Raw genomic sequence first — 23359 nt, 5'->3', positions numbered from 1 at the left:
CATAATTTCTTGAAGATTGGGCAAATGTTCTTTTTTTTCTACTTAATGCCACCCCAAACTCCCTGCTCGTGAACGCACCTCCGTTTGTTAGAGGCTTGCCTGAGATCGTAGATAAAGGGATGATGCTTCACTTCACCTCGTATTTTGTAAACCCGCGATTTAGAAAAGCACATATGCAGATCGGTACTTTTTTTCTTTTTAAATTTACAAAAACAACTTTAAAATGTTTGAATTTCTGAATATATATCGTCCATAATCTTCTGTGGTAAAATGGGGAACTTTAAACAGAAGTTGGTGTTATTCTGCGCATGTGCGTTGATATTGCTTCCGTGCGTCTGGCGTTGCCTTGGAGAGAGCGCCTTAAGTTTCTTTGCCATCTTTGGTACAGCCGGTAGAGCGGGGCCACTGGACGCGCGAGACTGTTGTCAGACAGGGATCCGACCTCAACAGAAATGTCGGAAAGTGGGAGTCAGGAAGCCTCGAACGGCAGCGGCAGCACGTTAACACCCAAACCGTCTTTTGGCAACAAAGTGACAGTCGTGCTCGGTGCTCAGTGGGGCGACGAAGGGAAGGGAAAAGTTGTGGATCTGCTGGCACAGGACGCGGACATGGTGTGCAGATGTCAGGTACGCACGCCTCCAGCCACACACATCAATGTGACAGTCAGTCAGCGGGTTACCGGGAAATCCTCCCGGTAGTCGCTATCTAACGGGACTTTTCACTCAATTCATGTCACGCTGTGTGGCCACGACCCCCCCCCCCCCTTCCCCCCGAGCGGGAAACCAGTCTTGACAGCTTCCAAGCGTGACTTCCTGACAGCTCCAGTGAAGCAGACATACCGACGGTGTGACGCGCAGATGGCGCTGAAAAGGGAAAAATATGTTAATAACGTTCAATCAGACGTAATCAGAGTGTTAGCACAAACCCTAACCATGTTGTCGGTGAGAAACGGGTGAAATTGTGAATACGATGATGATGTGTTTTCCTTTTTCCCAGTCTGTCGACGCTACTTGAATACATCACTGCTTCCAGTCAACTATGGCTATCAAAGAACAGCTGCTAAGTCAGTGGCGAATATCTGAGGCATTGGCGCTAAATTCGCTAAAGTCACCTTGAGTTTCTGCTAACTGTTTAGCTCGTCAGACACCTGTAAAGCAGCGACGGATTGTTTCCTGTTTGAATTGAACGGAGCTGGCGAGCGCGAGCGCGGCTTGTCTCAAAGGCTTTTGGGTAAATATCGTGACCGTCCACTTTCTCACCCTCAACAGCCCCGCCGACGATTTAAATACATCTATTTTATGCAAATAACACATAATGTGACGCCTTATAATCACGTTAGAGACATTTTCTAACAGTCTTGTCCATCACCGCATTACTGTCGCAATTTCATTTGGGAATTGTCGCAAATTACAAGAGTCTATCAAAGAAATTCAACCAAAACAGGCCAAAAAGCTACGATTTATGCAACAAATGTTTGCAGCTATGATAAATAGTATAGATAAATAGCTATCTTTATTTTACATTCTTCTTTAGAGTTTTACAGAATATAAAGGCCAAATATTCCAAAGATTAAGATTATCTAAATAAACGGTCTATCTTTAATTTTTATTTGGACAAGAAATAGTATATCAGTATTTTATGGTGTTGACCCTTGGACCTGTAATTCTATTCTATTCTATTCTATTCTATTCTATTCTATTCTATTCTATTCTATTATTGTTCTATTCTATTCTGTTCTATATTGATAAACATAATAATTGACACATTGATTTTTACAATTACCAGAAAATAAATATTCTTTATAGCATAGCTAAAAAGTATTAATACTTTATTAGCTAAGTATTAACATTTAGTACTTAAGCATTAATCCAAAAGGCAAGGCCCATAAAAACCAATTGGCTTAGCTTCTGTGTTACTATCAAAAAACAATCATAATCAATAAAATAGAACTGCATTCGTTTTTTCCAAAGTCCCACATTTATACAGTTTTGATTTAGGAGTTATTATATTGTAGACATGAGAAAATTAAGGGTTAATAACGTTTTTTTCAGAAAATATTTAATTATTTATAAAGTAAATAACTTTAGACAGTCATAAAATAAAGAGCATATTTAATATGTGTATATTTGAAAAAGATAACACTAAATAGTGGATCCAATTTGCATCAGTTGTAGAATTGTCAGCATTTGCTTATGATAGGGCTGGATTTTTAAAAATGGATGACTGGAATTGATTTTCATTCATTCATCTTCTAAACCCGTTTAGTCCCTTTCGGGGTCACGGGGCTGCCGGAGCCCATCCCGTCCACTTGTGGGCGAAGGCAGGGGACATCCTGGTCAGGTCGCCAGTCTGTCGCAGGGCCACAAATCACACATCCATGGACACTCATTTCACACCTAGGGACAATTTTAGAGTACCAATTAACCTATGAAGCATGTTTTTGGATGGTGGGAGGAAGCCAGAGTCCCCTGTGAAAACCCACGCATGCACGGGGAGAACATGTAAACTCCACACAGAAAACATTTGTGAACATGTGTGAAAGATTAACCCATGTTTTAATATTTTAGCCACAGATGAAGTGAAAAGTCTGTTGAAATCCTTAGAATAATATGAATAGATAGAGACTTCAGAGAAGTGAGCGACCTTGGGAGCATTTCAGGCAGACTACTCTAGCAGTGCTTTTACGTTGGTTACTCCTCCCTAGGGCGGTTCAGTTTAATCAACTCACCTGTTCAGCGTCCTATTTAAGTCCAGGTGTGCAGGTTTTCCTTCTCTTCCTTTACCGCAAGCGCTGTGTTCGTCGCCCCACCCTCCTCCCCGGCTTCCACCTGTGAGCTCCATTAGGGGTAGTTTATTACCCAAAGGTTTTATGGAGATCTTGTCTAATGCAATTGAACGGAGCCTTATGCCAAACTAAAAGAATGTGAAAATAAATGTCTTTACTGCATGCGTTGTCTGACTGAAATGTTGAATTCATAAACAGGCAGGTCTGACATAATGCAAACGAAAGTAAATCAAATGTCAAAATAGCTGGAAGTCATGTATAACAATCACTCATGAATATTAGCTCCTGCTAAATTGTGGATCTAAAGGTTTGTAAAGGTTTTCAAGCCATTTAGACCAACTGTACTTCCACCTGTGCCGATGAGTCCTAGTCTGCCATCTGACAGCTTTCACTACAAAAATCCTTTTTCTGTTGTTGTTGCTTCAGCACATTTTGTTTTTGTGTGTGATTTTATTGATGATCCTTTTGTCTCTGCGTTCGCCCCGGCCGAGAAAGTTCCTACCGGAAAAATAAAGTAACTGTGGTTTGATTTGAATGTCTTGATTTCTCTACCGCTTCCCAAATAAAATGTGATAAAGAAGAATGGGTATGAATTTAGCGAGGAGCTAAAGCTGAAACGTGTCTCTGCATTTGTAGCGCAGAGAATGCGTTTTATTCTGAAAGCTGCGGTAACATTTCACTCACTAGTGTTTACTCGGTTTACTTTAGCTAAAGTTCACTGCGATGCCTCAGCAGCACTCAGCCCCTCTTCCCTCCGTTCAACTGTGCTACATTGCTGACATGTTGACACCATTGAAGTTCCAGAATTAAAGTTGCTAGACTTTATTTCAGTCCTCAACTCAAGTTGAAGTTCAGTGAAAGCGTTTGCTTCATAGTTATTGTTGGTTTTAAGTTAACATCTTCTGAAGTCCATCTGTGTCTAAAAAACAGCAACAACGTTTATCATTTTGTGAAGGAAAAAAATGTTGTTTGGCAATTTTTTGTTATTCATATTGGTAAACAACCGATGTTTTGAGCTCAGAATGGACTCTTCTGTTGTAGAGTGACTGTATTTAGGATGCTACAGAGTTCAAAGTTTGACCTCATCTGTGTTTTATTGTCATAAAAGTGATTTTTTTGATCGCTCAGACACCTTAACTTTTTTTTTATCTTAAATGTCAGCTTACTTTAGTTTGCAATTATGCCGTAAGTAAAACTGTTGCAGCAACAAAAATGTCAGGTGTTTCTAGTGACGCAGTTCCTGCAGTTGGGAAGTCATTATAGATAATGTTTATTGTTCTTAATTGCAAATGAAGTCGGAAACTTCATTTTTCTGCTCGTGCTTTTCTAAGAACACTAAAAAGATCGGGGGAAGGAAGTGCAGGAAGGATTGGCTTTGTACCATGTCACAGTACAGTAAACACTTGTGATGAGAATGCAGGATTTAGGATTTTCTGAATTTACTGTAAATTGAGATGTTATGGGAGCGACAAATGTTGCTGCCAGGACTAAGCTTCAGCTGTGGAGCTGTGTGCACTTTGACTGTTTAGATGTGAGAGGAGAAAGACAAAAAAACATCTTTATAGCCGTGTTATCACTCCACTGGGGTCATGTCTGAGCCTTTGTCACAATCAAATAAAAAATAAAAAACTCTCGTTTAAAATCCTGTTAAAAATAACAATAAAAGTTAGTAATACTAAGTATTTCTGTCGTTGAGTTCTTTACACATCCTCCTCTATTAGAAATAACCTAAAATAATCATTTCCTGTGTAATTTTCAAAGTCTATCCTTTGTTGTGTCATTTTGTTCTTGTGATCTGCTCCTTTATAATTTAGGATATTCTCTTTTCCACAGCTCCCTTAAGGTCCTCTCTTGGCATTTGTGATGGTTTGGGATCTAGACTTTGATTAGATTATTCTTTTTAAATGTTTGTTTTTGTTTTGTCCTGCTGCTTTCTTGGTAGATTATCTGCTGTGATTCAGATTATAGTCATGTTAAAAAGGACAAGCTGTCTTTTTTTACACAATTGTCTCACATCCGTCTCTAGAAAACTCAGGTAAACAAAACATAGATCTTGTTGTCTCATAACTGGTAGGTAGAACCACATAACTGCACGTCTGTTTCCGGTTTCTTTTTATCAATAGGTTGATTGCCGTCAGCTCTAACATACAAACCAATCCTGTTCAGTTTTCTACGAGGCGTGTTCCATGGACTTTCTTGAACTGTTTGGGCTTTTGGGACATCCTTGCATTGCTTCTATCAATTACTTGTCTTTTTTTAACCCGAGGGCCATCCTTTTTCCAGCCTGCGGTTCTTGACGTCAAGTGATTTCTACAGTTTCTGTGTGGTACATGCCTCACAGGAGCTGGTCCTTCCGTGGGCTCCTCCACCTTCACTGTTCCTGTCATCTTACAGAGGTTTTTCTCACCCACTCCAACGATCTTTGATCAATTGCAAAAGTGTTCCCAGTGGTCTTTATGAGTATGCATGCAGTTTTTACCCAAATTTCTTTTTTTAAACTGTCATTTTCTAGGACATAGTTTCTACAGAGCGGTTGTAGTTTATCAGAAATTCGCCTCTGGTGAGTTGTGGGCAGGACTGTTGGCATGGACTGAGCCTGCCTTCATTTCCCATCATCCCTTTGCTTACACTCTCTCCTGCTAGCTTACAGCCCTTCACAACCCCAATGTAACAGTGGAACAAAAATGGTGAGCAATTTGGATTGTATATTTTACGTAACAACTACAAGCTTTTTCAAACGCCTTTTTCTTGTCTGCACGTGATTCATAATGTTTAGAATAAAAATACTCAGGAATAGGGATGGGCTGATTTAATTTTGTCCGGCCGATACGATAACCGATATTTCCCCTGCAACTTTGGCCGATAGCCAATATTTGCCGATACCAATGGACATAACTGTAAACCGTGAATCCTATCAAAAATAAAATGTACCTGAAAACAGTCAATTACTGACTATGACTGTAAACATAAGCTTCCCAATCTATTAGAAACAAGTATGCATTTAAAAAAAATAAAGTGGGTCTGATAACAGTCAGAAGAATATTGGTAGATTTCTTAATATTGGACACAGATAAACTCAAATTATGCAAATATGGGCCGTTATATTGGCCCAATATTGGTGTGGGTCTTGAACATCTTCTAGATTCACTCATTTCCATCCGTCTCCTCATGGTTGGAGACCTATTGGCGACACATACCGGCTGTGTTGATCTTGAAACTGCTCAGAATAACTGCTATTGGAAAAAATTGGTGATTTCTTTCTGTGAATGACAAGTTCATACAACAGGGGGTTCGTCCGTGTTGGGACGTCTATCCTTCAGTCTTGACATGCTTTGGGCAGGGCATCCCTGAACAGAGTCTCTTCGGTATTTATTTATAATTATGGGGGGGGGGCTTGTCTTTGATATTTGAGCGAGGGGAGAGAAACTTGGGCTGACGGACTCAACCATATTTATGAAAGCGGCTTTGCCAGCAGTTTCGGCACTGTGGTCCTGGACTGCATTTAAAAGCGACACCAAAGCACACCTCTGGGCTGGAATCTCGTATATCCCTTCTGCTTCTCCCTGTAACACACACCACTCACACCCTGAGCACACTTGGGCTGGAGTATTTGGGCGGTGGTTGGACAAATAATCCTCTTCAAACAGTCGGATTTTTGATAGTTACAAACATTTAATTATAGACAGGAGGTCAGTGACAAAAGATCATCAGATCCAACGGTTCTAACTTCCGTCCATATGGCTTAAAAAGCCTGGTCATATTTAAATAGCAGATTGTAGTCATGGTTTTGTTTGCTATGCCACCACAGGGTACATTATTTAATATGTTATTGACATCATCCTGCTCCATTCATAGATTAGATTTCCTGGAATTAGAGATGTTTACAGTACGTGTTTTCACTGAGGTTTTGTCCTGTTTGTGGGTTTACAAAGCTTAGGCCAACACTTTAGCAGTTCTCCTCATTGTTTGTTTTTGCTTTTGATATATAAAAGTATCATTATTTATAACCTGTATTTTAAAAGCCTGGCGGCATCGGTTCTCCACCCCAAGAGACCTTGACTGTTCTCAGAATGAGACCTTACTTCCTTCCAACAGTCAAGTGTCCTTCCAAACCCAATCAGAACCGTCTTTTCTGCCAGGTCCAGGCCCGAATCTGTGGGGCTCAGCAGTTCCTCCAAAATCTAAGCTATGCGGTTTTTCTTTTAGTGGTTGGTAAGCGTTCATGTTAATAAACATTTCTGTATGTGAACTCAGTATTGTTCAGACACTGCGGTAAAATCTATGGAATGGGAGAAAAAAAACAGAAATTCAAAACACTTTCAGTGTCATTCAGCTGCTGTTTAAATGTTAACAGCAGGAAGGAAGGAGGTCTGGATTCTTAGTTACGTTTTGACATTTTTAACAGAAAATTTGGGTTCATTTCTGACTAAAAAGTCTGTGCAGAGAGATTAGTATAAGAGCAGGTTTGATGTGTTTCATCCACTGATATGACCTGATTCTAAGTATTGAGTTTGTTTGCTGTAAACATGACACGTCTGTTCTTTTATAAAACATAAATCATGTTTTAATACATGCTCATAACTTCAAAGAAGTTATTCGTCAGTTCTGGTTATACCATTTCTACAAACCTTTTTTTTTTTAAGTGTTAAACCTCAAGAAAGCAGCAGCTGACTGCAAGTTAAATTTGTCAGGATGGGGTGTGGGAGTCTGGTCATGTGACCGTAGGAAGACCAGAGTTCCTTGCTTCTATCGTGGATCGTAAAAGCTGTATCTGAACAGGTGAAGCATCTGCCGTGCACACTCACCCCCTAACTTATCACATGTTCCCCCTCGTCACCTTCAGGGCACTGCTGCGGCCAGGAATAACTTTATGTGGCCAGAGCACATGTTAGGTTTGATTTATTTCCACAAGCTGCAGAGTGGAAAGCACAAAGTGGTCACAGGGTGGAAGTAATGACTGCAATCCACACTTTATATTTATATGCAGTGATGCTTGTGTTTTTAGAATCATTTCTTTCTTTTATTGCATGATTCATCATCGCTTTGTCGCTGTTAAACGCCCTACAGTGAGGGACAAAGCGAGTTCTGTTTTAAGTTTCCGTTCTAAAAACTGGTTGCTTCCTCTTTTAGCTCCATTTTTAAAATCTGTTGTAATCCGCAAATTTATGGTGAGCGCAGAACTAACGCAACTCTGTAACGCTTTTTTGGTTTTGATTCTTGCGAATGCTGCAAAAGTGTCTGCAGGACTCAGTCGTTTTGAAAAACCTTGAGAAAAAAGACATTAGAGGAAAGAAGAGTCACAATTCAATCCATAAATCCTTCAGATTACCAACAATGCACATTTTCCCTGAATATCTCCCAACCACTGCATACTACTGAATGAACTCCTTATGGTATCTACAGAGGACATTTGGGGCTTTTCAATGGCGTTGGGCTCTGGGAATTGTAGTTTTCAGGAGATTTAAAAAAGATTTGACTGAACATTTTTTTTATTCTTTGGTAGTCAGGAGGATTCGTTAATCCAGACATGTATAGCATTTGTAAGACCAGATCACACCAGCAGGGCAGATTAGAATGCCTGTGGATACACAGAATGATAACGTCCTCTTTTGCTATATTAGCTTTAAAGGTTTATGAATTTAGAAGTTGATAGTTATTTAAAACTTTCAAAGATTTTTTTCCATCCTTTTTAATCAAATTTGGTTAATGTTACTTTATTACTTTATCACTTTATTGACTTTATATCCTGTGCAATCATCATGAGGCCGTTTTATCTCGTGGAGCCGGTGCTGTACGTCTTGTGCTTGTTTGTATAACTAATAAACAAACCTTAAAGAGAATTTTGTGTTAATCCTCGCTCCCCGAAGTTGTTTTTCCATATGATCTATATAAATCGTGTTTTTATTTACATTTAAAATGCAATGTTTAACATGTCAAACCCTGCATTCGTCAATGAGACTTCACCTTAAGATGTGACTGAACCAGGGATGGGAAACTCCAGGGCCGCATTCCCGCATGTTTTCATGGATACACCTGAACCAGGTAGTCAGTCATGAGTAGGGCTTGGTTATCTGGAAATCATGCATGTACACCAGCCCTGGACGAAACAATGAGCTGGAGCCTCTGAGATACAACACAGCGTGTCTCAGCCTGTCCTCCACTTCTGTTTTCATTTTATTTGAGAGAAAACCCGCATGACCCGTGTTTCATTCTCGTCTTGTTTCTGTTCTGCAGGGAGGCAACAACGCCGGCCACACAGTGGTCGTGGACTCAGTAGAGTACGACTTCCACCTCCTACCCAGCGGCATCATCAACCCCAAGGTCACTGCCTTCATCGGTGGGTAGAAAGGCCCTCATCGTCATCCTCTCATACAGTTGGGCAGCTCATTGCAGTCTTCTCAGACACACTGATGAAGATCCGCTTTAGCTGTCTGCTCTTTGCGGCGATTTTCATGACCACTGCAGCGAGTGTGAAGCATGATTCAGTGCCAGACTGCAGGCTCCATAACTTCCACCCATCTGCATTAACTTCATTAGCTAATGGAGGCCGGCTGTGCCAATAAGGCGTCCATCTCTCCACACATCCACATTCTTTTACCTCATCACTCTCTGTTTTTCTCTCTTGGATGTATGGCACATATCAGAGGTCTGCAGTTGTGCAGCAAATGGAAATGGCCTTGCCCACAGTTACAAAGTGTTTTGGCTATCTCTATTTCATTCCTGTCAAGCCTGATTACAGAATCTAAAATCAGTTCTCTGGAAATGTTCTGTTTGTTTGCCCTATTATTAAAATAATTCTAACTTGATAGGTCTCTTACTTTGAAACCTTTGTAATTATCCAGTCAAGGTACAATTTTCTTCTTTTTCATCAGAGTCATTGATCATTTCCTATTAAAATCCAAGGAGAAACATGAAACTTTTTGTTTTGGAGACGTCAGCCCAATTTACCGTTTTTTTAAGGGTCTGATGCTGCCTTCAGGACACAAATATAAAAAAAAAATACACATCAATGTGTAATATTAGCAGGTTATAGCATCCTTTTGTCATTTTTTAAACTAATTTTGTGTTTTGCTTCTTCAAATGAGCTTTAACAATATAGTGATGATATACAATAGTACTTTTTAACAACCACTTTTTAATCGTTTCATGGTGTCATTTTCTTACCCTACATCTAATTTAAAGTCTCTGTTTGCTTAGTTCCCACATTTTATCTGAGTCTGAGGATAAGAATGTTTTCGTGTTCTTCTATTGCCAGCTAATTTATTCAGAAGCAAAATGGAAATCATTTCTGCTTTACAAGAATGACAGAACAATGTGCGCTTTATTGTGAAAAGATAACATTCTTTTTTGGTCACTTTTATCTCTTTGAACACAACAAAAAGCTGATCTTGAAAAATATCTTTTAACCACTTTTAGTCATTTTGCATTAAAACAAAATCATGAATTCAGAAAGTCAGATGTTTTAACTTTTCTGTTTAAAATGTATTTTTCTCTGTACTGAAAAAAAACCTGCCAGAAACCCATTTAACTGTACAAGACAGTGAAAAGGGAAGCACTAAGCTAGAGTCGCGCCACAGATCAAGAAAATGCAGGAATGAAGCCACAGAAATGTCAACAACAGTACCTGTGATAAACAACACTGTTCTGTTCTGTGGAACCCAAATGTGACATAACCCTTGTTGTGATTTGTTATTATAATCCAGTTTTACGCACACCTATGAACATTTTAAGTTGTTTTTCTTTAACTATTTGTTGTATTTTATGCTAAATCTAAATTTAAAAAAATGGGGACATTTTTAAAATGTAGAATTCAAAGGTAAATCAAAAGAATTGGGAGAAAAGGAAAAGAGGAACTGTTATATTAATTTCCTTGGCAATATTGACAGGTAAGCTGTCCAAATAGAGGCTATATTAAAAATACACAGTGGGTCACCTTTATTAAAAACAGTGTAATAGCATGGACGCTCCAGCTGCTGTTAGAACTGACATTTTATGATGTTTGCTTTTTAATTTTCCAGGGATTTCTCTGCTATCTCTAGTCCTCGTGTTCACAGCTGCTGCAATTCAAGCTGTGACCCTGTAGATCAGTGCTTCTCAATTATTTTTTGCCAGGCCCCCCCTAGGAAAAGAAAATGTTTGGCGCCCTCCCTGACCCCCCCCCCCCCCCCCCATAACCCCCCCCCCACACACACACACACACAGACACACTCGCGCGGTGACAATACATCAGGTCAGTATCTATAAAATTTGTATACCTAAAATTGTATCTTTTAACACTAACAAAAGAAAAAAGCAAAATAAATCCACTTTCAACAAATATTAACTTTATTTAGCCACAGAAACCCTGTTCTAGTCTAAAACAGAAAAGAAGCTGAAAGTACCTGAAATAAAAAAAATCTGTCATTCCTTATTTAAACTAGAAACATTTTGACCAACTGAACCATTTGATGCTGAAAAAAATAATTCAATCAATAAATAATATTAAATCTAAATTGATCTGAAACATTAACACAGCAGCACCAATATATTTAACGTTTTTAGTCTGAAGAAATAGGTAAAAACGTGCTGATTTTTTTTTTCTAAATGACGGATTGTTTATTTCTGATCTCATAAAAGTGCAGCTGTTTTCCTGCATTACCTGCTGTCTTTATGTCTGTCTGACACCAACTAAACCACAGGCAGACAAAGAAAACATGGATGGAAAATAAAGACACGTCATCAAAATGTCTACAATAGTTCATAAAGAATGACATTGTTAGCATGAGCTTAGGAATCTAAGGGCAGCGGTGATCTTGGGCAACAGGCAGCGGTAGCAGTGGTCCGCGTGCCCCGATTCCCCTGGCAGACAGGGCCCACACCACCCCTCCCCTTTCGTTCTCACTCGCGCAGCCGCGGACAGACAGAACAGACAATAGGAACCGAATAGTGGACCAGATTATTTTCCAAGCACTGAGCCGCTGTCACCGCTGCCCCCACGTTAAATTTGCGCACCGGACAAACCTGTGCCTAAAACCGCCACCACCGCGCGCCCCCCCTGGCATCGCTTCGTGCCCCCCCCCTGGGGGCGCGCCCCACTATTTGAGAAGCACTGCTGTAGATCCTTCTCATCTTCATTTAATGAATTTTAGGATACATTTCATTGGGAGGTTTGAAGGCTCCATTGTTTTGCCCCCTAGTGGTTGCTCAGTGAACTGATCTTACTCCAGTGCTCTTTTGAAACCTTCCTTGAAGGTGAGAATGAAAAAATCTAAAAACAAACATCTAAAAAAAACATTGAGATCAACTCACTGACATATTTACAGGATCTGCTGAGCTTCTTCTTTGTCTACATTTCTAAAATGAAACTTTGGAATTGAAGGATTATTTGGTTCTTCAAATGCATCACATTTTTACCACTTTTAGTGAAATAACACTTTTACTAAAAGATTTTAGTAAAAGTAGTACTTTTTACTACTTTTAGTAAAAATGTGAAATAAAATAAAGTATCTATGTTTTATACAATAATTAACATTCACCAAAAAGAAGCTGAGCTGGGGTATCATGCCTAAAAAATCAGCAAGAATACAGTTCACACAGAAAAAAACAAAAAATATTTGCCACAAACATAAAATCAAAATACTTTGCTTAATACATTGATATATACACACACATGTACAAACATACACAAATGCACACACACACGTCTACTTTGACATAACTGATGTTCATGGACCAGTTATTTGACATTTTAACAGTAACCAGATTTTTTTTACAGTTGAACTAATTTAAGATCTTGATCCTTATTAACTTGAAGTAACTGTTTTTTTCTCTTTAAGGCAATGGGGTTGTGATCCATATTCCTGGCATGTTTGAAGAGGCAGAAAAAAATGAGCGCAAAGGAAAAGGTGAGTGCTCTCCTGTGGTTATGGTTAAGAAGACTGCCTTTATTGAATGGGATGTTTGATGAGACTCAACAGGCGTCTCATTGTGTTCAGGCCTGAAAGGCTGGGAGAAGAGGTTGATCATCTCAGACAGGGCACACATCGGTGAGTCCTCCCAGCTCCGCTCCTGGGCGTCTTTACTTTAGTCGTCGTGTGAAAGTTGAGCGCATGCGTAATGAAAGTGTGTCTGCGTTAGTGTGTGTAAGTGTGTGCGAGCCCTGCTTCCTCTGAGGTGTGTGAGTGTGTGTGTCCCCTCTCTCCCTCATCTACAGTGTTTGACTTCCACCAAGCAGTCGATGGCGTTCAGGAACAGCAGAGGGAAGAGCAAGCAGGCAAGAAGTAAGGAACCGGGGACTTAAAAAGGCTGCAAGACTCCAAAAACACACACTATGATCACAGTAAAATATGTTTAAAAATCATCTCTAATCTTTAATCAGATAGTGACCCACTTACAGTAATATAATGTCATTGAGTCGTGGTCTGATAGATGTTCTGTGCTCTTGTTTGTGGTGAGTTGTAATCCCTCCTGGATTTATTAAAAATGATTATTGTTCAGATTTAAGACTTAAATCTTCAAGAAAAGTGCGTTAAAACCTCATCACATCACAGTCGATTGATTGCTTAAGTTTTTATTGATATGCCACAATTTTGTTTAAAAAAAATCCAGAATTTAATTCATAAATTCAGGATTTTGTCATAATTAGAAAAATAAGTTAGTGCACTGTTTTTAAAATTTAGGATGAGTTCAAAGAGCTAGAAACATCAGATTTTCATACTGATAGGCTAACCTACCTAGAAAAAAATGTTGTTATATTGTATAAGACAATTAATCATTGCTTTGTTGAACTTCAATGTTCAATAAAACGTGACTGAACTGGTTCTGTAATGTTAATGAAAGGTATTCGAAAGTGAACCTGCACTGTTGTAAACAGACGTTGGGGTTTCAGTGGACCACACCCAGGAGCAGGTGGAGCTGCCAAAAGCTCATTCTACTCAAATAGGTCAAAATGAAAATAAAAAATAGAAGTATTTCAGTAATGACTTCATAAGAGGAACAAAGTTGCTTGAAAAAACTGATTGCGTAACATTTGTGATCACAGATGCAAAAAATGTAAGAAAAAAACTGTTTGTTTGTAATCTTTCTGATGGCAAATAACTCTGTACCGGAAGTTTAGAATTGAAATATAGATGAAGGAATTCATGCAGAAACAATAGAAAATGAGAAAATGTTCTCCATAATAAATGGTACTTTGTACTACCATCTTTAGTCCTAAATGAAATGAAAACAAAAATATACATAAAATGTAGAAGCAAACCGTTTTTGTGGCTCAAACTGTGATTTAAAAAAAGTTGAAACTTGTGTTCAAATCAGGTTATCCTGTTCCAAATGCTAATGCCCGTAAAACTTATAGTATCATTTCTTGTAAAAATGTCAAACATATCTATACACTTTTAAAGCAGAATACATGAGGATAAACTTCTATGAAGCTTTCAGAGAGAAGGAAAAGAGCAGCAGGCTTCTAGTCTCTGCATGGAGAATCAACAGGTTCCTGCTGAGGTTTACATCAGGAAAAGTTCAGCTTGAATTATTTGTTTGAGCAGAAGACTTGAAGAAATAAGTGGGAATAGACTGTAGTTTTAGTAAACAGCTCTGTGTGTGTGTGCGCGAGTGTGTTTGTCCTGGTTGTGAGGGTGTGAAAGCGGGGTTCCCTGATGGAAAATGTTACGAGCTTTCAGCAGAAGATAAGCGAGGTTTGAGGTTTCACAGCAGTCAGTTCAGGTTCTCCAAGAGTCGGAGCGCACACTTCACATTCTTGGAGTGCTAACAGTCAGACCGCTCATCAAATGAGGAATTTAACGCTGCAGCTGCTTCATGAAGTCTTCTTTTGCACTGGTTGTTTTAATGATTATTTTAGAACAAACTTAGAATTAAAATGTAGAAGAAGAAAAAACACCTTTGTTTTTAGAGAAGCGTTTCTAAAGCAGCTGCTGCTTTGAGTTTCCTTAGATTTCACTGATGAAGATGAAATTTATGAAGCCATAAATTAGCTTTATAAAACACGTTAGAAAATGAGCAAAAGTATCTTCCAAAAATGTTGTATTTATTCAGAGAGAATGAGGAAATTCTTGTTTTTAAAAAGATAAGAACATATTGATTGGGTCTTAAATCCAGATGCTTCTTCATGTTCAGTGGTATTAGATTTATTTTTACTTTAGAAGCTGAAATGTCCTTCATTCACTGTGTTGGAACCAGAGATTTCCAGATTTATTGTTCACATGGGAGTTTCGTCAGGGATTGTAGTTACAAATTACCAACGTTTAAACAAGAATTATCACCAAAAAGCTTCCCGTCTCTCTGGAAACCCATCAAAACAGCTTTTGCAGTTTTCTCATAAAAGGTGGGAAATTATTTATTTTTCATGCAGAACTATTTTTTTTGAAACCATCATTTAAGTATTTGCACCAACACATTTTTGGCAGTGCATTCTGGGTAGACAAACCCTTTATGCCAACTGTCCTTTTTTGAATTGAGCAGTCTCTGACATTTTTTCTGAGAATTGAAGAGGCATTACATGGATTTGGGTAACATAGCAGTGATTTCATTTCTTATTTAGGGATTTTAGGTTCTGTCATAAAGTGCTTCAATAGAATTGTTGGAAAGTGTTTAAAATGTGATGACATTTTTCAATTGTGTGCCACTTATCGCTGTTTTACACCAGAGAGTGTATTGGAAGGTCAAATGTTTCATGGAATAATCTGCCACTTGTTTTCAACTTTACTGTTTCAAATCTTATAGACTGTTTTACATTTTTTTCTGTAAAATTTTGAAAACCGAATTAAAAGGTTTTCACATGAACTGTTTCCTTTAAAACTGTATAAAAAAAAAGAAAAAAAAAAGAAGCAAAACACGAAATTTCTGTTAATCTGGTTTCTTCATCTTCTTTCCTTCCAGCCTTGGGACAACAAAGAAAGGGATCGGTCCAGTTTACTCCGCCAAGGCGGCACGCAGCGGCCTGAGGATATGTGACTTACTGGCAGACTTCACTCAGTTCTCAGAAAGGTCAGTTCCAGCTTCACCTTTGATGTGTAAATCTTGATCTGTTTGTTAATAAATGGTGTTGATCACAAAACAGTAAATCAAACCAACTGATACGCTGCTATTTTACATGCATAAACCTAAATGTGTCATCTGGAGATAATGAAGTATCAGCTAATAATTTAAGCAACAGGTGAGTTCTTCTGAAGTCACGACTGCAGTGAGTTTGGTAAAATATTAAGAACAAATAATGGATATAATGGAAGATTTATATGAAAAAAAATTTCAGTATGTGCCACAAAAAACATTTTAATCTGGACCCTCTTTTTTCCTGCCGGTTTGTTTGCTCAAATGTGTAGAGATCCGGATGGAAGGAACGGAGCGACGCTCAGAGTAGAACAGGAAGGAGTCTTTAGAGTCATTGAAGGAGCAAACAGTTCTGAGGAATAATCATTCCAACACATAAGTTTACCAGGGTCAAGAATACTTTTGGGCTCCATAAGTGGATGTGGAGCAATGACGGGAGCAGAGCGTTCTGACGTGAACGTGGGAATCTAAAACCATGAATTCATTAAATAAGTCGTGGTCGTAGCAGTTGGGGTCATTAACAAATTAAATCCAAAACAAGTGAAGGTAGTAAGTTGGGCCAAGAAGCTCATAATGATAGTCATCAAGGAGTGAGTAGAAACTACCACGATCTGTCAGCAGAATGACAGTGGAAGGGATCTTCTACTTGATTTGCACAGGCATGACCTGATCTTTGGTGAGATGATGATGACACAGGAAGTTACAGACATGGTAATCCTCTTGATGACAGGCGAAGGATTTCAGGATTTCAGGAGTTGTTACATGCCCAAAAGATCTAATCGAATCAGGGGGGGCACTATGAAACCAATCACATATGTATCTGCTGCTGCTTCTTCCAGGTATAAAATCCTGGCCCATCAATACAAGTCCATGTACCCGACGCTGGAGATAGACATAGAGGGAGAGCTGGAAAGATTAAAGGTAAAATGACCTTTAAATGAATACATTTGTATTTATTTATCGTTATTCGTCATGAAGTTTGCTGTATTTTTCAGCACTATTTGGAGCGGATTAGACCCATGGTGAGGGACGGGGTTTACTTCATGTACGAGGCTCTTCGTGGTCCCCCCAAAAAAATCCTGGTGGAAGGAGCCAATGCTGCGCTGCTCGATATAGACTTTGGTTGGTAAAACACAGCCTGTCCTCCACAGCTTTACCTCACTCTAATGAAAGCATCTGCTGGTTCTGTCGTTTCACAAAAACATATCTGGTAGTATTTTTCTACTGTCAAGCCCTTGTGCTATCTTGTGGGGTCAAAATGACCCCCGCCTTACATTGACGTGTTATCCCTACCATGACAAAGGTGGATAAAGGTGAAAAAACTGTCATTAATTATAATAAGTTAATTCATTTTTTATCCGCCCCACTCTGCCGCCACTTTTTTTTATAATTGATTTAAGTATTTTGTCGGCAGCGAGTTTTTACTTTTCCAGCAGAAAAAAGTGTCCATAAAACTCTTTATCAAAGCGAATATTGACAGTGAGCTCTTACTGAAAGAGCTACATACACGAATGCTGAAGATGTTCACTTCTTTCAACCCACACACCACCTAAGCTTTCTTTTCCCGTGCAGAAATGAAATCAGTAAAGTTCTCATGTGTTTGCCGTTGCAGGGACATATCCGTTCGTGACGTCGTCAAACTGCACGGTGGGGGGGGTGTGCACAGGTCTGGGCATGCCTCCCCACAATGTGGGCGAGGTTTATGGAGTGGTGAAGGCGTACACCACCCGAGTGGGGATCGGCGCTTTCCCCACAGAGCAGAGCAACGTGAGCTCAACACACACTGTACAGACTCGGTCCTCTCAGCTGTTTGCATGTCTAATGACCAGGGTCACATGTTCACCTAGTAAGGTCCAAAAAGGAAATGTGAGACACCTTCATGTAAAACTCCTGTTGCTGTTTGAAATCAGGACAATCTTACTCAGATAGTGCCACCTAGAGGACGTCATGCTGCACTTAATCATGGGAGTTTTTTCAGGTTCATTCAGACGCAAAAACACTTTGAACATACTTACATATGTTACAATAATTCGATTTTATAGCATAAAAGAATGTAACTTCCAGTTTCACAACCCAAATCATTTTCCCATAAATAATCTCAAAATTTAATACAAATATACAGGTAAAAATATGACTTATTGTACTTATATTTAGGTTTCTGGAGAAGAATGAAAAATTTACCCTAAAAGATTTCAATTTACATTTTATGGAGAAGATCTTTGAAACTGCAAAACATGTTTTTGCTGATCAATAATAAATTGTGAAACAAATATAAAAAAAAATACTAAATGCAATTTCTAATGTAACAAACATTTTACAAATAAACAAAGACATTTCTCATTTTAAATAGCTTTTTAAAATAGTGTTAAAATAAAATAGCCTTTGTATTTTTGCTATTTCTAACTACATCTCCTGATTTCTATATTTGATCAAAAAAACTTTATTTATTCTCTAAGGTAAATCACTTTTTTATATACTGCAGTCTCTTTTTAGCTTTAGTTTACTATAGGTCCATGCAGAGAGAAGAAGAAATGTGCAGCTGTCTGATTGGTCATGCCTGATGATGTAACTGTTAGCTGTGTAAATTTGAAAGTTAGGCTTCATGCAGGAAATTTTATTCATTTTTTTTTAGCTGCAGGGTGTTAATCTGTAATATAATCCCTCTAACCACCTGCCTGTGATCACCTTAATGCCTGCAGGACGTTGGAGAGCTGCTGCAGACTCGAGGGAAAGAGGTGGGCGTGACCACAGGCAGAAAGCGGCGATGCGGTTGGCTGGATCTGGTGCTTATCAAATATGCAAACATGATTAACGGCTTCACTGCGTAAGTCGTTCTTTCACTTATTTTGAATTTGTTTTGGACTTTTCCAAGAGTTCTCATACTTTATGATGGCAGCTTTTATGCTGAGACAAGACCAACAATTTAGCTTAAAAAGATTGTTTGTTTGTTTTTTTCTTTCAGTATAGCGCTCACCAAACTGGACATCCTTGACGTTTTTCCAGAGATAAAAGTGGGCATAGCCTACAAAGTCAACGACGAAATAATACCTCACTTCCCAGGTGAGTAAATGTTCAAAGTTTCCTAATCTGTGTTTTTCTGTATAATTGTTAACTTGGATTAGAGAGGGGCTGCTGTTGGTTATTGAAATGATTCCATTTATTTATATAATTAAAGTCATTTGAAGGTGAAGGAACTTCAGCTTAGTCTTTGGATCTTTGACACAAAACTTTTTCACTTTTTCAGCTGCAAAAATAAAGAAAGAACAGTTTTTATATTGTTCACACTGCTTAAAAAAAAAGAGTCATTATGTTCCTCTAGTGAAACAGACATTTAATTTTTATTGTTTCCGCTCTAATAAGGTGAAGTCTAGACATTTGGTATTTGCAACACTTTGTTTGCACTTCATTAAAATGTTCAAATTGTATTTACCTTTAGCTGTTAAATGGCCTCACATCCACACTCAAGACGTTTATATTCAACTCAGTAAGAACATAGATCCTGTTCCCGCCATTCTCTATTATCATCATACTTCCACCTCTGTGCTTTGTACCTGGTAGGCCATCTTTTATCAGTTTTCCAGTTTGCTGGAAAATGCCGGAGACCAAGTTTGTGGCTGGAGCTAAAAATGTTATAATTAACTTAACGTAGTCGTGACAAAAGGAGAAGACCAAGGAAAGAGAGAAAAAAAGACCCAAAACTGACAAGACTTCATCCTGCAACTAAAAGGAGAACCATGAAGGATGACAGATAGATGAACTCAGACTGACTTACTGAACCAACACTGAAGATTCCTGACTAACAGTGGAAATGGGAATTTGTTAAGAGGAGGCGGAGTCACCTGATAAAACAGAAACATAACTTGGAGTAAAAGGTTCTCTTTATCCAGGTAACATCTTGAAGTTCTCTTTGTATTTTATGAAAGCTCTTAGAGTTCAGGACCAGTGAACGGCTGAAAACCACTGATCCCTTCCCTTCCTGTCTATTATTGACCCAATAAAACGTGTCTTTTACTGTTCACTTCCACCTGAAAAAGGTTTTGTCCTATTTCAACTGAAAATCGACTTATGCGCTCTGATTTTCAGATGTGTGAACCTTTGTTTCCCTTAATAGACGACTGCTGTGCATTCATTGGTGTAATATAAGATGTGTTCATTTGCAGCCAATCAGGAGGTGCTGCACCGCGTGGAGGTTCAGTATGAGACGCTGCCCGGCTGGAAAAGCGACACTTCGGCAGCCCGGAGCTTTGAGGAGCTTCCTGAAAACGCTCAGAAATACGTTCACTTCATTGAGGAGCACGTGGGAGTGCCTGGTATGAATGCACGCCTTCAACACGATGAAAAACTAGAGGCTTTTCTTCTTTGTAGCCCCATTTTAAATGTTATATATCTAATTAAATGAGGAATTTAGACTTTTAAAATCCTTAATTCTAAGATCTGAGGGTTTCAAAATTGAGATTTTTTTTCGTTTTTCTAGTTAAGTGGATCGGAGTGGGAAAGTCTCGGGAGTCCATGATCCAGCTGTTTTAGATGGTACAGCAGAAAGACGCGACGGCGCCGCACAACGGCAGATCCACAGTACCCTTCCTCCCAAGCCCCTCCCTTTCTCACACAGCCTACCTACCCATAACCTTCAGCAGAGGCCACGCCCCCCTCTCATGTTCTCTCTTTGTAAGGTCAGGCGGTGCCGCGTCACAGGCCGAATCCCTCTTGTTTAAAAGTCTCCACTCCTGGATTTGGGGTGGAATTTTTTTAATCCTTTTTTGCAGCCAAAACTGAAAAACCTGCCGCCATCAAATCGGAGGGGAGGATCAGAACTGAGCTGACACGGATCACTCTGATCTCAAACTCTGTTTTTGTCAAACACTGTTGTGTAGTTTAAAAAATGCACTGTACCAGTTGGATGTAAATCAGTTTTAACCTCAGCACTTTAGATGCTTCTTTCTGCTGGTTGATTTCCGTGTGTGAGGTGCATCCTGACTCCATAAAGGGAACTTAGCTTTTCTTGTTTTATTGCAACTTTTTTCATTCTACTTTTTTTCTTTGTCAAGTTAAAAGAATTATCTGATTGTACCCAGACAACGCTTCCATGAATGCAGTAAAGTCAACACCTCTTGTGAAAGTCTTGTTCAAAGCAGTTTAGTGGGTCATTGGGGGTCCTCCATCTCAAATGTGGTTGTTTCTTTTCAGAAGTTTTGGTTTCTTTGTACTTTTCAGCACAGTGTTCTGTCAATGTGGGAGAAAGGTAATAACAACTAAGAACTGATAAATTAGATTTAGGATATTTTGTTGTTGTCATCATCTTTCTCATTGATTTTTGTAAAAATAGACTCAGGTTGAGACATCAGATGAAGTTCTGTCATTTTTGTGTGCTAAATTAGCCTTAAAATTGTAAAATAATGATGATTTGAGTCCAAAACATATATATGCAAACATTAGACCGAGTGAATCTACGATGTTCCCGTAGGAAAACTGTTCTGTGTTTATATTAAGAGGAAGTCTCTAAACTTCTAAAAGTTTCCTAAGATTTTCATTTTAAGTGGCTTTAAAGCGGCGTGTCACTCCGCCTCCTGCAGAGGGAGCTCTCACTATAAAAACAGTTAACTGAGCTTTGTTTATCCTTAATTTCTTGATGAACAAGAACACAAACCTGTTTACCACAAATTACTGTCTTTATGAATATTTGAGCATTAAAATGATCTTGGTCCATCAGTAAAAATATCAAAACAATCTAAGATATTTAACATGTTTTTTCTACATTTACATATGATTCATTAACAATGAAGCTTCATTAGTGGAAATGAAGACATGTTTATTAAACTATTGATAAAGATCAACTGAAGACAGTCCCCATAGTGACTGTAAGCCGCACAGGCTGGGGAAACCTACACCTGTTAAGAACAAATACTATGTTTTTGAATTATCTAGGCAATGTGCCTGCTGCAGACACAAGGATCACACATTTGCAGAATTGCTCAAGCTGAAATTTATTTCCAAACAACCGATAACAATTTTGATTTGAAAGTGTCCGTTGCCCTCCTGAAACGTCTTTACATTCTTGAGTTTTCAGGACGTCTCAGTTTCCCTTTGCTGGTTTTTAAAAACAATGACTTCATTCTTACTTTTAGTGGCAACACACTCACAGCTTCAATTATGTGCCTTTCAGACGATTTTCATGTTAATTTAGTTTTTTATCACCGTAAACGAGTAATTTAACCAAACATCAAGAGTCAGGCCATTTCAATAAATAAATGAGAGCAGTTGTATGATGGTATCCTATTTGGTTTCCAGCAGCATAATTACCATGCACCCACTCTGATGCATTTCTAAAATGAGTTTTTTTTTCAATGTATCCATTATTTTGAGTCAAATAGACATGGATCTGTTGTGAATCTGTGGGGTCCTGAAGATAAATCTGGAAAAAGAAATAAAAAGTTTAACTTTTTCTGAGAGTGTATCAGATATTCTTCCAGTACTTAATGCTTTTTGACTTTAAACATAGCATATTATTAAAATTAGGACTAAAGAAAAACCTTTTAAAAATTGGGGCTTTTGAGCTCTGTCGAATCATTTTACGCATCAAAAAATGTAGTAGACCCTTGATTGTGTAAAGATATGTTGAGTATTGGCTGAACACAAAACTGCATTTTTAGTTTTATTTAACAGTTTTTAATAGAAGTCTTTGCTGGTTTGACACTTTTGGGTAAGATGGTGTTTTTCCAAGTTCTGCTCCATTGCAAAAACACTGCAGTGATATTCGTCAGGCTCTAACTTCCAGTCATCTGTTCAGTGATCATTTCCAAAGCCATTTCCTTCATCATCAAAAAAGCACCACCTACAAATGATCCAAGAATGGAATAAAGACCCAAAAAGAGGAAATTAACTATTCAATGCAAAAAAGAAACTGCAAAAAAAATGAAGAAAGAAAACTAAAATCCCCTGAAGACAGTTGCTTTAATCAAGCCCAGAATGTCCTAAGAAAACCTCTGGTGCAAAGTTAACAGTTGGAAAAATTAAAAAAAATAGAAACAATGGGGAAAACAATTATTCAACACTTTTAAAAACTATTCAGTGGTGATATCGGCATCCTAAAGGAAAAAAAAACAAAGATAAGTAAATAGTTTAAAATGTTCTTGTAAAAGAAAAGATTTGTACTGTTTAAAAAACACAATGATGGGGATCAGGAATTTAAATCTGGTACTTAGGTCTGGATTTGCAACTTCAACAGAAGGCCACCAGTAATAGTTTCTCCAGATTTCTTCCTTTTAACATTTTTATGCAAGCACTTTAAAAAAACAGGGAGAAAAAAATAAAGACAAAAATGTTAAGATGTTATAAAAAAATCAATATAAAACAGTAGAAACATTTAGCATTCGCCATTGTTTTAAGTCCCTTTTTGACAAGTTCAAAGAACTTGAAATCAGTAGAACCGCTGAAAAAAACAGCATTTGTCGAGCTAAGAAAACACTAAAATGGCAGCAATTTGATTAACCTGATACATTTAAAAATAATCCTGCAACTTTAATTTGTCCT

The 23359-nt window shown here is 38.3% G+C and overlaps 1 protein-coding gene across 1 annotated transcript; it reads left to right on the top strand.

The window, feature by feature from the left end:
* Positions 1 to 311: 311 nt before the first annotated feature.
* Positions 312 to 22271, top strand: adss2 (adenylosuccinate synthase 2). Its single transcript, XM_004077057.5, has 13 exons — positions 312 to 626; positions 9020 to 9122; positions 12601 to 12669; positions 12760 to 12810; positions 12978 to 13044; positions 15659 to 15766; positions 16669 to 16750; positions 16825 to 16951; positions 17442 to 17596; positions 18529 to 18653; positions 18792 to 18889; positions 19990 to 20139; positions 20304 to 22271. The coding sequence occupies exons 1-13, from the start codon at positions 453 to 455 to the stop codon at positions 20354 to 20356; spliced, it is 1362 nt and encodes a 453-aa protein (XP_004077105.1). The 5' UTR covers positions 312 to 452; the 3' UTR covers positions 20357 to 22271.
* Positions 22272 to 23359: the final 1088 nt, after the last annotated feature.

This window comes from Oryzias latipes, chromosome 15 (assembly GCF_053564925.1).
Source record: "Oryzias latipes strain Hd-rR chromosome 15, Olatipes_Hd-rR_3.1".
NCBI lineage: Eukaryota > Metazoa > Chordata > Actinopteri > Beloniformes > Adrianichthyidae > Oryzias > Oryzias latipes.
The sequence above is the reverse complement of the archived record's forward strand: the minus strand, read 5'-3'. Positions and strand labels throughout refer to the sequence as shown.

Coding starts and splice junctions, on each gene's coding strand:
- adss2 (XM_004077057.5), top strand. CDS start 453: ATGTCGGAAAGTGGGAGTCAGGAAGCCTCGAACGGCAGCGGCAGCACG. Junction 12,811..12,977: donor CTCAGACAGGGCACACATCG/GTGAGTCCTCCC, acceptor CCTCATCTACAG/TGTTTGACTTCCACCAAGCA. Junction 13,045..15,658: donor GAAGAGCAAGCAGGCAAGAA/GTAAGGAACCGG, acceptor CTTTCCTTCCAG/CCTTGGGACAACAAAGAAAG.